General features: G+C 45.5%; 1 protein-coding gene across 1 annotated transcript in view; it reads right to left on the bottom strand.

Annotated features, from left to right (window-relative positions):
* The window catches only part of csmd3b (CUB and Sushi multiple domains 3b), a 3002015-nt gene that overhangs the window by 946608 nt on the left and 2038147 nt on the right, over positions 1–17260 (bottom strand). The window contains exon 10 of the mRNA XM_070874966.1: positions 8124–8245. Within this exon, the coding sequence (XP_070731067.1) occupies positions 8124–8245 (122 nt within the window). The remainder of the gene's footprint in view (positions 1–8123; positions 8246–17260) is intronic.

The following is a 17260-nucleotide window of genomic DNA, read 5'->3' as shown; positions in this document are numbered from 1 at the left end:
GATACCAGCATCCACACTATTTTGTTTTTGTATGAAGGGACAGTGGCAGGATAGTATAAAGAGAATAGTAAAGGGTTTTATAAACACACATATAAAGTAAAAGAATAATTAAAGAATGTATAGGGACAATTAAGGGTTAAAGATGAAATCCTTTCTTGATCCATGTCGAAATAATGGCGATAATAAGCGCTGAATTTTCCTGATATCCTGCCCAAAGTTGAGCGCACTGCTACTTCACTGCCCTATTCTGAATTTCCTTCATCTACTGGGATGGAAGCAGGCTGCTCCTTCCCTAACCATTGCATGCAAGTGACAGCAAAGGGGAAAGGAGCCTGGACTTCTGAACCATATTTTTCCAAAGGTCATTGTTCTCAATGCTTTCCAGGATCACCAGATGAACAATGTTAATAAGTCTGGATTGCTGATGGGACTGGCTCCATATTCAGCAGACAGCGGCTGAGGTCCTGATGGAGGTCTCCTCTTCCTCCAGTCTCTTATCTGCTGAACACCTGAGTCTCGCCGGTGCCTTCAGTTAATGTGCTAGTCCAGTCTTCAGAGCCTTGTGGCCCATTTAATGTTGCCTTCTGTGTTCTCGGGTGCTGCGGCAGCAGCCCCACGGTAGCATTGCCTTTGTATTCCTGGGGGCCATTGGTGGGCTCCCGCTTGTGAAGTCTGCATGAATACATAGTGACCCCCAACCCAGAACACTGGGCCAGGGTCATGGTAGGGTCAGGGAAATGTGTGGGGTGAGGCGGGGGTGTGCAGGGAGGAAACCTGCCCTAACCACAAGTGCATACTTCACCTCACCTTTTATTGAAGATTGTATTAGTGGGCATTGAAGTATACAACTGGAGGAAGTGGAGCAATTTGGTAGGATAACTGTACATAAGGAAGCAACACTTAAAAAATTGGTCCAACTTAAAGTGGAAAAGGCAACTGACTCTGACGCATGCGTTCTAGAATGCTGAGGGAAATCAGAAACAAAATAGCTGAGGCTCTGACTACAATCTTTCAAACATGCATATGGAAGCTATCCTGGTAATGTAACACCTTTGTCAAAAGATGGGACAAAGGGATAAATCAGGTTACTATAGATCCACTCATGCATGAACTTCTAGAAGTCATAACATAAAACAAATGAATACTCACTTGGGAAAGACATGAGTTAATTAAGGACAACCAGATTTGTAAAAAGTAAGTCGCGTCTGACATTTCCCATCCTCCAGTTCTTTGGCAGTTTCATTTCCCAAGATTTCCGGTGCACTAATCCAATTAATCAACACTGAAGCATCATTTGTGCACCAACAATTTTACCTTAGACTCATGGCACAATAATTTAAAACAGCACAAAGCCAAATATAAAAACTACAGGGTCGAAATTGATCAAAGGCAAGTTCCATCCATTTACCGTCGAAAAGACTGCTAAGATCCTAACGGTACTTTGGGCGGAACTTTGGTCAAAAAAAGGAGGAAAAATGCGCCCGGCGGCAAAAATGGGTGTTACACGCCGATTCTGGGCGGTAGAGGGCAGTGGGGGGGATTCTGGGCGGCAAATGGAATCCTGGAGAAAGTTACGCCGAGGCTGGAGGCAGGCCCAGGGAGAGGGGAACGCACAAAAAAATGTTCAAAAAATAAAAAACAAAACATCACAAACCCTTCAGAAAACCCTTTCACACAAAATCTCTGCAAAAGAAGTAAAGAAAAAGTCTCACTTACCTTTTCTTGCAGGTCTTCATACCTACTGTCCAGGTAAGACCTGTCCACACGCGGCGGTCTTTTCTCCTGCAGGAGTGGAGGACCGCTCGGATGAATCGTGGGCAGGAGGACTTTTTTCGGTGTTGCAGGCCTGTGGACGCTCCCCAGCAGTCCTTCCAAATTACCAGCGTGAGGGCCTCACCAATCTTCCACGGAGGGGAGAGTGCCGAAAAAACGGGGAAACCGCCGAGAGAACACAGTGGCAGCTGACGGTAGGACCATCAATTTCGGCCCCCATGAAACTTACTTTTGAATGTCAGCAAAATACCACACTCTCCTGACATTAAAATGTAGTCAGAATTCAAATGTGTAAGCTAAGTTGTCCCTGGGTAGAGAGCAATGTTGGGGAGAGTGTAATCCTTAATTCTTTGGTGCAAAAGTGGGATACTTTTGGCATAGGAGGTCAGAATATAGGGTGCACGCCAGATATGTCAGAGTTATACACATTCTAATTACACGCAAAATTTAGCTGGAACTGGTTGCTAGCAGGATATCCCAAAAGTGTGCAAGTAATACAATAATAAGGGAAAAACGTACTGGAACTTCTGACATTGAAGCAAGAATTGTATCTGAATTAACTAATACCAGTAGTAAAGAAGAGTAAGTTACCAGCATGACTTGTCTAACCAGTAAGTGTCTGAGTTCACAGGCTTTGACTGCCCACAAACTTTCTGAAATATCAGTTCTGACTGAAGCATTTTGAAAAATCTTTTATTCACTGTACTGAGAAAGGATTCTGCAAACTGTCCTTCAGCAGTTGCAGGCAGGGAAATGTTTTGTTTTCCACCCTTGTTCCATTGGGTCCCCACACAGGTTCTTATGACTAATCGAGAGCAGGAGCGGAGCTGGAGAGAAAACATAATAGGCAAGCAGCACATAGCTACACCAAAGGAGAAGACCAATAAAGAGATACTCTTCCACCAAAGTTTGCAGGCCATGCAGGTGTATCAGAAGCGATCTGCTTTCGGAGGCAATGGTTCAGCAGGAAGGTATAGAAGAAATCGGGGATAGATTTTTAACCAGCTGCCTGGGTGTAAAATTGGTATTGTGGATCAAACACACATTATAGGAACTGTAACACAATTCCATTAGGGAAATAAAAATCGTATAGTTTCTATAATGGATAGTGTTGAAAAATTTACGCCTCTGCTTCTCATTGCAGATCATTAGTAATCTCTAAACATCCTCTCAATGGCTACATCATACCGACCCATGTGTCTCAATCCTATTCTTAAACGTATCATAGTGCTGCACCAAGGTGATAGCCAAGAGCCTGGTATGCCAGTGGGGCTTGGTTATGCTATGGGACTTTGATCTCAGGGTTTTGCATCCCAAGAGGATTCTTCAATTAGGTTATGCCATCATGCAGGTGTGTGGCCAGTCTGCACTGTGTTCTAACACCATCATGAGGAGGCACCTAAGGAGTCTGGATAGAAAGGACACTTGAACAGTCATCTGGAGAGAGGACAGTAATATAAAGGTGAACTCTAGTAATGTTACTTATGCTGAACCTCGAAAAGAGTGCCCATGATCAATTGAATGATGCCCTTCAGTCCTTGGGCGATGGTTCCCGAAGATCTTAGAAACTATCAGTTCATCATGCTCTCCAAATAGTCTCCTGTGTGTTGAAGGTCAGTCCAAAACAACTGTTGGATACACTGATTGGTCTGGAGGCCTCTAAGTTAGGGAGATGGGTGCAGATAATAGAATCATAGACTGATTACAGCATGGATGAAGGCCATTCGGCCCATCAAACCCGTGCTGGTTCTTGGCTAGTCCCACTTCCCACCCTTTTCCTGTAACCCTGCAAGTTCTTTTCCTTCAGATACTTATCCAATTCTTTTTTGAAAGATATGATTGAGTCTCCCTCAACAACACTTTCAGGCAGTACATTCCAGATCCCAACCACTCACTGCCTAAAAAGGTTTTTTCTTGCATCGCCTTTGGTTCTTTTGCCAATCACCTTAAATCTGTGTCCTCTGGTTCTCGATTCAATGGGATAAGTTTCCCTCTATCTACTCTGACCAGACCCCTTAAGATTTTGAACACCTCTATCAAATTTCCTCTCAATCTTTTCTGCTCTAAGGAGAACAACCCCTGCTTCCCCAGTCTAAGAACGTAACTGAAGTCCCTCATTCCTGGAAGCATTTTCGTAAATCTTTTCTGCACCTTCTGTAAGGCCTTCACATTCTTCCTAAAGTGTGGTGCCCAGAATTGAACACAGTACTCCAGTTGGGGTCGAACCAGTGTTTTATGCCGGTTCATCATAATTTTCGCACTTTTGTACTCTGTATCTCTATTTATGAAGTCCAGGATCCCGTATATCTTTTTAACTGCTTTCTCAACCTGCCCTGCCACCTTCAACGATTTGTACACACATACCCCCAGGTAACTCTGTTCGTGCACCCACTTCAGGCTTGTACCATTTTGTTTATATGTCCTCTCCTCATTCTTTCTATTAAAATGTATCACTTCACATGTTTCTATGTTAAATTTCATCTGCCACGTGTCTGCCAATCTCACCAGCCTGTCTATGTCTTCCTGAAGTCTATCACTCTCCTCCTCACTGTTCACTAGACTTCCAAGTTTTGTGTCATCTGCAAATTTTGAAATTGTGCCCTGTACACTCACATCCAAGTCATTAATATATATCAAGAAAAGCAGTGGTCCCAGAGCCGACCTCTGGGGAACAGCACTGTATACATTCCTCCAGTCCAAAAAACAACCGTTCACCATTACTCTCTGTTTCCTATCACATCGACAATTCTGTATCCATGCTGCCACTTCCCTTTTATTCCATGGGCTTCAACTTTGCTGACAAGCCTATTATGTGGCACTTTCTCCAATGCCTTTTGTAAATCCATGTACACTACATTAACTGTGGCCTGAAATTCTCTGTGGTTATGAGGCATCTGATGTGAGAGAGGCATGAGTATTTCAGTGAAGGCTGGACAGATTATTTTGTTATATTGTGTTATTTGAGGGCAAACACCGTAAAGCACAGGTGTGATAACTGAGGGATACTTATGTGCATGGTGCACTGAGATAAGGTTCGTTTATAGGTAACAGGTAAAACATGATGGCAAGAGGGATCAGAGGTTCAAAGTATGGTCCTAGAACTTTGCAAAGGTAAAGATTGAAGGAGTACAATACATATAAAAAGATTGCAAAGAAGGGTCAAAGGAGCAGGAAGCTTATCTTTGCAGCTCTAGTAAGGTCATTAACTTTTATGTGCACTGAAAAGAAGTGGCACTGATTGCCACCGCCACTCATCCCTATCATAATTTTGGCAGGTCTCTGGCCCTGAGCTCTGACCCCAAACAACCTATTCTTCCTGCTCTATTTCTCCTCTTAGAAAACACCCAGGCCAGACTTCATTAAGTTAGCTGCTCTTTTTGGCCTTTTCTCCCATCCTTCTTGCACAGGTTGCTTGCTTCCTCCAGTGCTGTTATTGGTCCTTTAAACAGGCCCTTTATATTCTGCTGTTCCACAATGTTTTTGCCTCTCTCGCAACTATCTTCTGCCCTGTGCTTCATTTAGTAACCATTGAAATTTCAATGCCATTACAATGATAGCTTAGAGCAATCTGAACTGTTACCATAGCTACAAGATGGGGATTTGACATCTATGCAATTACAGATAATTGCAGAAATCAACTTCCATCCTTACAATGAAGGAGGTTATGGTCCCTTGAGAAAATAACCTTCTTGCAATGACGTCTCGATCAAAATTTAACTTTTGTAACTTTTCCAAAATATCTTTTCAGCTAAGATTATATCACACTCAGAATCTATATTTCTTTCTCTCAAGAACCCAGATCAGTTGGGATTGTAATACAAACAGGAACCTGTATTTACATAAATAGAATGCCCTAATGTGTTATGATTACAAGATGATTTAGCAACATCAGCTTTAAGTGAAATTCTGATCAATGAAATAAGCATTTTGACATCCACAGAAATAAAGAACAGTTACTAACACTGGGATGAAATTGTTGATGTATTCACTTAAGCTCTATAAAAAAAAACCTGCCTTTTCAACACAGAGGCTCGTTATACAACTATAAATTTTACAAGAGCAATAAAGTTGTCAAGGGATTTGAAGCATAAACAACATTGTTGATATTCTTACTGCATTCTTTGGATGAACTTGCCTTTCTGTGCATTGCTCTATGACACATTTTAAATTAGTAAAACAACCTCTTCAATGATTACAGGTGATAAACTGAAAGGAACAGGGCTGGAATATCTTTTCATGTTACGAAAGCAGATTTAAATTTTAATATGAGGGATGGTATATATAAATTAACTATATGGACAATGTGGTTGGTATGTGCTAGTGATATTGTCAACGTGACAGGAAGCTTTGCTCTAATCGCCGTTTCTAGCAGAATCTAACAGCAGGGGTCTATGATTTTGTTCTAAATTGAGAATGTTGTAAATTTTCCGACTATGTTTATGACATAGTGACCAGAGGAAATCTTCCCCTATAATTAGCATTGAGCATTGGACCAGCTGGACTGTGCACGAGGTAGGAAAAGCCATAAGACAGCTCAAGAACGGGAACAGATGGAATCCCTGCTGAGGCGCTAAAGTATGGCGGAGAGGCATTGTTGGCATGTATACATGACCTCATCTCCCTCATCTGGAGGGAGGAGAGCATGCCGGGAGATCTCAGAGATGCAGTGATCGTGACCATCTTTAAAAAAGTGGACAAGTCCGACTACGGCAATGACAGGTGAATCTTCCTGCTATCAGCCACTGGGAAAGCTGTCGCGAGAGTCCTCCTCAACCGTCTTCTCCCTGTGGCCGAGGAGCTTCTCCCGGAGTCACAGTGCGGATTTCGTCCCCTACGGGGCACAACGGACATGATCTTTGCAGCGCGACAGCTGCGGGAAAAATGCAGGGAGCAGCACCAGTCCTTACACATGGCCTTTTTCGACCTTACAAAGGCCGTTGACATTGTCAACCGTGAAAGTCTATGGAGCGTCCTCCTCCATTTCGGATGTCCCCAAAAGTTTGTCAACCTCCTTCGCCTGTTCCACGACAGGCCATGATCCTTACCAACGGATCCAATATAGACCCATTCACGCCCGGACCGAAGTCAAATAGGGCTGCATGATCGCTCCGACCCTCTTCTCAATCTTCCTCGCCGCCATGCTCCACCTCACAGTTAACAAGCTCCCTACTGGAGTGGAACTAAACTACAGAATCAGTGCGAAGCTGCTTAACCTACGCTGCCTCCAAGCCAGGTCCAAGATCACCCCAACTTCTGTCATTGAGCTACAGTACGCGGACGATGCCTGCGTCTGCGCACATTCTGAGGCTGAACTCCAGGATATAGTCGACGTATTTACTGAGGCATATGAAAGCATGGGTCTTGCGCTAAACATCCGTAAGACAAAAGTCCTCCACCAGCCTGTCCCCACCGCACAGCACTGCCCCCCAGTCGTCAAGATCCACGACACGGCCCTTGACAACGTGGACCATTACCCATGCCTCGGTAGCCTCTTATCAACAAACGCAGACATTGATGAAGAGATTCAACACTGCCTCCAGTGCAGCCTTCGGCCGCCTGAGGAAAAGAGTGTTCAAAGACTCGGCCCTCAAATTTACCACCAAGCTCATGATCTACAGGGCTGGAGTAATACTCGCCCTCCTGTGTAGCTCAGAGGCATGGACCATGTACAATAGGCACCTCAAGTTGCTGGAGATATATCACCAATGATGTCTCCGCAAGACCCTGCAAATCCCCGGAGGACAGGCGCATCAACATCAGTGTCCTCGTCCAGGCTAACATCCCCAGCATTGAAGCACTGACTAAAATCGATCAGCTCCGTTGGGCAGGCCACATAGTTTGCATACCAGACACGAGACTCCCAAAGCATGTGCTCTATGCGGAGCTCCTTCATGGCAAACGAGCCAAAGGTGGGCAGCGGAAATGTTACAAGGACACCCTCAAAGCCTCCCTGATAAAGTGCAACATCCCCACTGACACTTGGGAGTCCCTGGCCAAAGACCGCCCTAAGTGGAGAAGAGAAAGTGCATCCAGGAACGCGCTGAGCACTTCAAATCTCAATGCCGAGAGCATGCAGAAATCAAATGCAGGCAGCGGAAAGAGCGTGCGGCAAACCAGTCCCACCCACCCCTTCCCTCAATGACTATCTGTCCCAACTGTGACAGAGGCTGTGGCTCTCGTATTGGACTGTTCAGCCACCAAAGAACTCACTTCAGGAGTGGAAGCAAGTCATCCTCGATTCCGAGGGACTGCCTATGATGATGATGATGATGAGCATTGCTTATTTTTTTACAAAGCAAAAGTATGTCATTACTCATGTTCAAATGCACAGATAAATATTTGTCACTTACCTTATTAGGGTTTAATGCTGTTATTATCCAGACACATTGAGCATTACTGTCATATTGGAAAGGGAAATTGGGAGACACAAAGGTACCAGCTGGACTGTGCAGATTAACTCCACAAGTTTTAACTGGAAAAGATAAACAAAGTTGTTAAACATCGCACTGCTAACATAACAAACAAAACAGTCCATAAAAGTGTTAAGTTTTATACTTCGATAACATCGCCAGGAATTTCCTCAGTGGTTCTACCCACGGCTGCCATAACTTTGGCAGAAGGTCAGTGGAAACCTCAGATAGACACATAATTGGGGCTTCCAGCAAATCCTGCTGAAGTTACAGCAACCAATCCAGAGAACTCCCGAGGAAATTCCTGGCACATAACCTCATTCATAATTTCATAATTGTATTACACGGCGAGGGGTACTGAAGTTGCATGTTCAGCCATGAACTCATTGAATGGCGGTGCAGGCTAGAAGGGCCGAATGGCCTACTCCTGCACCTATTTTCTATGTTTCTATGTTTCTATGTTTCTAAATCAAGTGCAGGCAGCGGAAAGAGTATGTAGCAAACTAGTCCCACCCACCCCTTCTCTCAATTTGTTCAAAAGTTTGCTTATATTAATAGGATGCATTGCAAAAAAAACCCATAGAATTGAAGATTTCCTATTTGATGAGTGTATGAAGTTCACTCTAGGCTATACATTTCAATGAGAAAGGATAAAGTATTGTAAAATCTGGTGAATGAGTCACACCCCAACTTAGGGTTTTATGATCTGTGACCTGAAGGTACAGATTATACGTGAGTGAAAATTCTTGTATTCTATGACCGGTGTGACCAATCTATTGGTCTTTGCACCAACAATGCAACAATTGTTCATTTAAAAAAATCATTTCAACAGCTCCCTTGGATCATTTAGAATCAGCACAGAAAGAGGCCATTCAGCCCAACGTGCCTGTGCCACCTTTTTACAAGAGATATTCAATTAGTCCCACTCTGCTTTTTGCCTAAATCCCTGCAAATGTTTCCTTTTCAAGTATTTATCCAATGTGGAATTTAGTCATGCACGTCAAAAGGTACAAGGTCAGACACCTGGGTTGTGCTGAGCTAACTGAGTTCAGCTGTGTTGACTTTAAGAGTAATGCAATTGGCCTCAGCTAAGGGGGCGAAAGCCTGCTCCTGGTCACTAACTGGTGATTCTCTTCTGGAAAATGCATGCTTGGTGAGAACAGGATCGGGCTCGACTGATGCTGTCCATGGTAAGATAGCCTACCTACACTCACTATCTAGCCTCATGCATGAATAATGGCTACTTGGATGGGGCACCAGAGGACACACATGGAATGGTATCCCACAGGAGTCAACACCTATGAGAAATTAAGAGATAGCTGAGAGGAAAAGGAAAGAATATTTGGAGTATACATTATCCCTTAATATGTTTCAACTTATTTTGTTTGATAATTTCAACAATCGCTTACATTTTTAATGTATAACCATATAAATCATTCTTTCTTAAACTATATGGGCAGGAGTTTCCACGAGGTTGCATTGGTTTTTTCAGTGCAATTTCCCAGAACCGGCCAAACCAGCTCAAAAGATCGCGGAATTTCAAGTGCAAATTACATTCAGCACACGGCGACTTTCCACGATCTTTTGTGCTAGTATAAAATACATCGCGCTGGAAGTCGCCCCGCCCACAAATCTGGCCACACCCCCAGCTCGAATGAATCACCATGGCGAGTTTCCGCTCATTGCATCTGTTTGCGGGCCTTCGAGGAGGATTTTAAAATGAAGCTGTTTATTTGGGGACTCAAGAGCACTAATAGGCACATTTTGGATGCTTTTAAACATATTTTAATTTACTAAGAAACTGACTACTGTACACCAATGAAACTAGTTCTGTACAGTTTTTTGAAGTCATTTTCAATTATTTATAATCGGGTTAATCATAGATGGTGGACTAGACACTCTGGTTATAAATACTTATTTTTTGTGATAAACCCATTTTCAGCTGTCTTAATAAAACTGCACGGTTACCACTTTTAAATATATCAAGGCATATTTATTAATACAAAAATGCATTTTTTTAAATTCCGTTCTAAAACACTGCCCAATTGCTCAGGTTCAGAGAAGATTTTACATTCGGTCATATGCAAATGAGTTTGAGTGGAAACCTGAGCAAAAAAAACACTTCTTAAAACTAGCGCAATTTATGCCCAGATTGCTGATTGCGCCCAAAATGTGTGCAGTAGTAAGGGTATAGAAAATAATAATACTGAGACTAAATGTAAAAACTTCAGATGTAACACAAAAAAGTTTAAACATAAACATCTGTAAAGGCAGGAATGAAGCAAATCTTACTGAGAATTTTTGAGGATGTTTCCAGTAGAGTGGATAAGGGAGAACCAGTTGATGTGGTATATTTGGACTTTCAGAAGGCGTTCGACAAGGTCCCACACAAGAGATTGATGTGCAAAGTTAGAGCACATGGGATTGGGGGTAGTGTACTGACATGGATTGAGAACTGGTTGTCAGACAGGAAGCAAAGAGTAGGAGTAAATGGGGACTTTTCAGAATGGCAGGCAGTGACTAGTGGGGTACCGCAAGGTTCTGTGCTGGGGCCCCAGCTGTTTACACTGTACATTAATGATTTAGATGAGGGGATTAAATGTAGTATCTCCAAATTTGCGGATGACACTAAGTTGGGTGGCAGTGTGAGCTGCGAGGAGGATGCTGTGAGGCTGCAGAGCGACTTGGATAGGTTAGGTGAGTGGGCAAATGCATGGCAGATGAAGTATAATGTGGATAAATGTGAGGTTATCCACTTTGGTGGTAAAAACAGAGAGACAGACTATTATCTGAATGGTGACAGATTAGGAAAAGGGGAGGTGCAAAGAGACCTGGGTGTCATGGTACATCAGTCATTGAAGGTTGGCATGCAGGTGCAGCAGGCGGTTAAGAAAGCAAATGGCATGTTGGCCTTCATAGCAAGGGGATTTGAGTACAGGGGCAGGGAGGTGTTGCTACAGTTGTACAGGGCATTGGTGAGGCCACACCTGGAGTATTGTGTACAGTTTTGGTCTCCTAACCTGAGGAAGGACATTCTTGCTATTGAGGGAGTGCAGCGAAGGTTCACCAGACTGATTCCCGGGATGGCGGGACTGACCTATCAAGAAAGACTGGATCAACTGGGCTTGTATTCACTGGAGTTCAGAAGAATGAGAGGGGACCTCATAGAAACATTTAAAATTCTGACGGGGTTAGACAGGTTAGACGCAGGAAGAATGTTCCCAATGTTGGGGAAGTCCAGAACCAGGGGTCACAGTCTAAGGATAAGGGGTAAGCCATTTAGGACCGAGATGCGGAGGAACTTCTTCACCCAGAGAGTGGTGAACCTGTGGAATTCTCTACCACAGAAAGTTGTTGAGGCCAATTCACTAAATATATTCAAAAAGGAGTTAGATGAGGTCCTTACTGCTAGGGGGATCAAGGGGTATGGCGAGAAAGCAGGAATGGGGTACTGAAGTTGAATGTTCAGCCATGAACTCATTGAATGGCGGTGCAGGCTAGAAGGGCCGAATGGCCTACTCCTGCACCTATTTTCTATGTTTCTATATAAAATATTAAATGGTTTAGATAATGAGAATCCATAATATTATTCAAAGCATTCCAGAAAGTATATAGCGGCATATGCAAATGGTCTGATAAATTTTTAAAAAACAGAAATTGAAAGCAAATTGAGAACAGATACAGGTTGAACCTTCCTATCCAGAACTCCCTTATCCAGAAGGATCCCTCGTCCAGAACCATTCCCGGCCACTGAGTGGTGCATGCGCAGAACTCCAACAGGAAAAAAATGAAGTCCTTCCTCGCTGGCGACTCCCACAATCACTGGCTTGACACCACAATCCACCATAACCCCAGCGCCTCCCCCACCCCCCCGCCCCATGATCTCTCTGTCACACTCTCAGCCGCAAGCGAGCCAGCCCTGAAATCCCCTTGCTCAGTATCTGTACTATCCAATTGAACGTGACCAGCCCTCATCCGGAAAAATTCCTTATCCAGAACAAGCCAGGTCCCGAGGGTTCCGGATAGGGAGGTTCAACCTGTATTAGGAAGAACTTCTTTACTCTGAGTGCTAAATGTTTGGAGTAATCTACCAAGCAAAGTAGCTGAGGGAAAACATTGAGTTACTCAAAATGCAATTGGGAAGAGTTAAAATACTGGAGGGGTGAGCTACAATGGGCTGAATGGCTCTTTTCATAGTTGAATTTTCAGATTATAATAAAAGTCTCAATCTTAAATAAATTTCAAATTTATTTGTTAAATTTTAGCCAGATGTTTTCTTCCACATAATGCTACGCAGATCTTTACTGATAGGTGAAACAAAAATCTGAGTTTTATTTCAGTTCAAAGTTAACACACTTGGGGCTGAATTTTCAGCTTTTTGCATTTTCGCCCGTTTTCGGGCACAATTTGCCGTGAAATCAAAATTTAGCACCGGGTTAGCGTTAGCGCCAGAGTGTGCACCTTTCGCCAAGTGAAAGTTCACGAGGAGCATTAGTGTTAACTTTAGTGTTGCACTTCACCGTTCCGGCGCTAATAAAAATCGGCCATTCTGCGCATGCGCAAATTTTTAAAAAGAAATTCTTCCCGCGCTTCTGGTCTGCTGTCCGATCGCAAACGCAAATGCAGGGAGTGACCGCACGCATGTGCAGTACACACAGGGCTGAATCAGCCATTTTAAAATTAAACTTTGATCCAGGAAGAGAAGTCGAGACAATGTGCCAGCGATTCAGCCAGGAGGCTAACGAACCTCCAGTGGGGCCTGTGTTGAGAAGATGGCAGGAGTTTCATTGCAGGGGTGGATCTAGACCACTGCCATCGATTTTCAAATACATTTAGAGGGAAATCGCTGAGGAGGTCTCTGCCTCAGACACAGTGGTCAGGAGTGGCACAGTGCCGAAAGAAGTTCAATGATCTTTCGAGGGTGAGTACTGTAAGGTCCTTACTCTACAGCATGAAACCACACGAGGCACATTCCAGGGACAAGGCCACTCTGTGACCTTAACTCTTTATTACAGGACTCCAGAAATGATGACCCTGCGTGGGACCTCCCTTTATATACCTGTGTGATCAGGTAAGGTGTGTCTCCCACAAGTTCACCCCCTGTGGTCAAGGTGTGCATCTAGGTTGAGTGTATACAGTAATACAGTGGTGTTACATTGCAGTTACAAACATGACATCACCTTCCCCCCGCCCCCCAAAGTCTTACTGGGATCATAGGTTCAGTCTTTCAGGTGGTCTACGCTTCCTCGTGGAGTGCCGCAGTTGGGGCTTTGGTTGTTGGACGCTGATGTGAGTGTCTGTCACCTGTGGTGATTCCGGCCTGTCCGGGCTGACCTCAGTGACTGTGCATTATTCCGATTGCTCTTGTTGCACATTCGCTGGTGGTAGTGTGAGCTCCATCTCATGGTCTTCTTCAGGTTCCTCCATGTCCATGCTGAACCTTTTTTTTTTAAAATGGTCCAGCTGCTTACGGCATATCTGGCCATTGTTGAGTTTTACCACGATGATCCTATTCCCCTCTTTGCCAATTACAGTACCCTCAAGCCATATAGGCCCCACGGCGTGATTGAGGAAGAATACAGGATCATTTATTTCTATATATCTCCCCCTTGAATTACGGTCATGGTACTCGTTTTGTGACTTGCGCTTGCCTTCACTATGTCGGTCAGGGCTGGGTGAACATAAACTCCCGGAATTCATAGCTCATGAAATACGGGCTGTTGTCACTAACCAGGATGTCCGGCAAGCCATGGGTTGCAAGGATCACACATAGGCTTTCCACGGTGGTAGATGGTATGCATGAATTCAGGATGATGCACTCGATCCATTTCGAGTAGCATTTACTACAATGAGGAACATCTTCCCCATGAACGGGCCCGCGTAGTCAACGTGAATGCGTGACCATGGCTTGGTGGGCCAGGGCCATGGACTGAGCAGGGCATTACCCAGCTGGGCACAGGTCATGCACCTGCGAACACAGTGTTCCAGGTCTGAATCAATTCCAGGTCACCAAACGTGTGTTCGGGCAATGGCCTTCATCATCACAATGCCTGGGTGCTCACTGTGGAGTTCCCTGATGAATGCCTCCCTGCCCTTCTGGGGCATGACTACCCAGCTGCCCCATAGTAGGCAGTCAACTTGAATGGAGAGCTCATCCATCCGCCTGTGGAACGGTCTGACCTCCTCAGGGCATGATCCGTGTGCAGGCGCCCAATCCCCAGTCAGGACACATTTCTTAATCAAGGATAGGAGGGGATCTCTATTTGTCCAGATTTTGATCTGGCGGGCTGTGATGGGGGAGCCTGCACTGTCAAAGGCATCGACAGCCATGACCATTTCAGCGCTTTGTTCAGCTCACCCCTCGGTGGTGGCCAGTAGGAGCCTGCTGAGTGCGTCAGCGCAGTTTTCAGTGCCGGGCCAGTGCCGGATGGAGTAGTCATAAGCATCTAGCGTGAGGGCCCACCGCTGTATGCGAGCTGATGCGTTGACATTGACAGCCTTGCTGTCTGACAACAGGGATGTGAGTGGCTTGTGGTCTGTCTCTAATTCAAACTTCCTACCGAAGAGGTACTGATGCATTTTTTTTGCACCATAGACAGATGTAAGCGCTTCCTTCTCGACCATCCCATATCCCTGTTCTGCTTGAGAGAGCGACCTGGAGGCATAAGCCACAGGTTGTAGCTGACCTTCAGCATTACCCTGCCGCAACACGCACCAAACCCCATAGGACGATGCATCACAATTCGGAACTAAACGTTTACAGGGGTCACACAGGGTCAACAACTTGTTTGAACAAAGTAGGTTTCGTGCCCGATCAAAAGCCCGTTCCAGACAGTCCCCTCAAAACCAATTGCAACCCTTACGCAGGAGCACGTGTAACGGCTCCAACAACGTGCTCAAGTTCGGTAGAAAGTTCCCGAAATAGTTCAACAGTCCCAGGAATGAACGCAGCTCTGATGTGTTGCAGGGCCTGAGTGCTCGTCGAATCGCCTCTGTTTTGGATTCGGTGGGCCGAATCCCATCTGCAGCAACCCTCCTGCCCAGAAACTCAACCTCAGGAGCTAAAAACACACATTTAGACTTCCTGAGTCACAGGCCTACCCGGTTCAGTCGACGTAGCACCTCCTCCAGGTTGTGAAGGTGTTCCTCGGTATCTCGAACCGTGATGAGGATGTCGTCCTGGAATACGATCGCTACCGGAATGGATTTAAGCGGCTTTCCATGTTACGTTGAAAAATCACGGCCCAACGGGCACCTGTTATATGCAAACAGTCCCTTGTGCGTGGTGATGGTGGTCAGTAGTTTGGATTCGTTGGCCAGTTCCTGGGTCATATAGGCTGAAGTGAGGTCCAACTTGCTGAACAGCTTGCCGCCTGCCAGCGTGGCGAAGAGGTCCTCCGCTCTTGGGAGCGGGTACTGGTCTTGTAGGGACACCCGATTGATGGTGGCCTTGTAGTCGCCACGGATCCTGACAGCCATCCGCTTTTAGAACGGGAGCGATAGGGCTCGCCCAGTCGCTGAATTCAACAAGCGAGATGATGCCCTCTCGCAACAGCCGGTCCAATTTGCTCTTGTTTTTTTTCCGCATCACATAAGGCACCATTCTGGCTTTGTAGTGCACTGGCCTGGCATCCAGGGTGATGTGTATCACTACTTTAGTGCCTTTGAAAGTCCCGATGCCCGGTTGAAATATTGACTCCAATTGTTGTCGGACTTGTGAGCATGAACTTCGCTCCACCGAGGACATTGCGTGAACATCCCCCCTTTTCCAGTTCATCTCGGCTAACCAGCTCCTTCCCAACAGTGCGGGACCATTGCCCGGGACAATCCAGAGTGGCAGCCGGTTCACTGACCCATTGTGTGTGAAAGCCATCATTGCACTGCCTAGCACCGGAATGATTTCCTTGGTGTAAGTCTGTAATTGTGTCTCAATACATTCTAATTTGGGTCTACTGGCTTTGAGTGGCCATAGCTTCTCGAATTGCTGAACTCCCATGAGTGACTGGCTGGCCCCAGTGTCCAGCTCCATGTGTACTGGGATACCGTTCAACAAAACCCTCATCGTCATTGGTGGCGTTTTGGTGTATGAACTGTGAATATTCGCTGCATGGACCCGCTGAACCTCGGCGTCCATCGATTTGCCCCAAAAGTCATCCTGCCTTACAGAACCCTCTTCTGGTCCATCTGTCTCATATATCAGTCTGGTTGCAGATTTTCTACACATCTGAGCTAAGTAGCCACTGAGATTGCAGTTTCTGCAGACAAAATGTTGGAATCTGCAAGATCTGGCTGAGTGTTTTCCCCTACACCTCCAGCATGAGTTAAAGTTTCCATTGTTGGGGACAAAGGGACTATGACCAGGAATTCCGTGCTGACTGTCCCTTTGACTGCTTTTAAGTACCCTATTAGTGGGTGTCAATGGCTCCATCCCGGGCCGCATTGTCCACTGTGATGGCGTGAATGTCCGTTCAGCCTGCCATTGTCTCTGTTGAGATCCTGCTCTGGGATTTATTGCTGCCTGGTAAATGTCGGACTGCCCCCGCCTGCCTGCAGGGCTCTGAGTAGCATTTATGATGTTGACTCCCTGATCCATCGCCGCGTTAGAGGCAGAATTGTGCGTGTATATTATTTTCGTCTCTACCTCCCCTGCCATGAAAGTTTGAGCTAACAACGCTGCCGCTTCCAAGGTCAAGTCCTTGGTCTCAATTACCTTTGAAAAATTCCCACATGACCGATACCCTCGATGAAGAAGTCCCTTAGCATCTCCCCTCTGCAGGCATCTGTGACTTACAGAGGCTGGACAAATGCCAGAGGTCCGCTACAAAGTCCGGTATGCTCTGTACTTCACGACATCGGTGGGTGTAGAATCTGTGTCGAGCCATGTGTATGCTGCTCGCCGGTTTGAGGTGCTCCCCGATTAATTTGCTGAGCTCTTCAAAGGTTTTGTCCGACGGCTTTTCGGGTGCCAGTAAGTCCTTCATGAGCGCATAAGTCTTTGGTCCGCAGCTGGTCAGGAGATGAGCCCGTCGCTTGTCGGCCGCTGCGTCCGCTAGCCTGTCTTTAGTAACGAAGCTTTG

The sequence above is a fragment of the Pristiophorus japonicus genome, chromosome 1 (genome assembly GCF_044704955.1).
Source record: "Pristiophorus japonicus isolate sPriJap1 chromosome 1, sPriJap1.hap1, whole genome shotgun sequence".
In the NCBI taxonomy this organism is placed as follows: Eukaryota; Metazoa; Chordata; class Chondrichthyes; family Pristiophoridae; genus Pristiophorus; species Pristiophorus japonicus.
The sequence above is the reverse complement of the archived record's forward strand: the minus strand, read 5'-3'. Positions and strand labels throughout refer to the sequence as shown.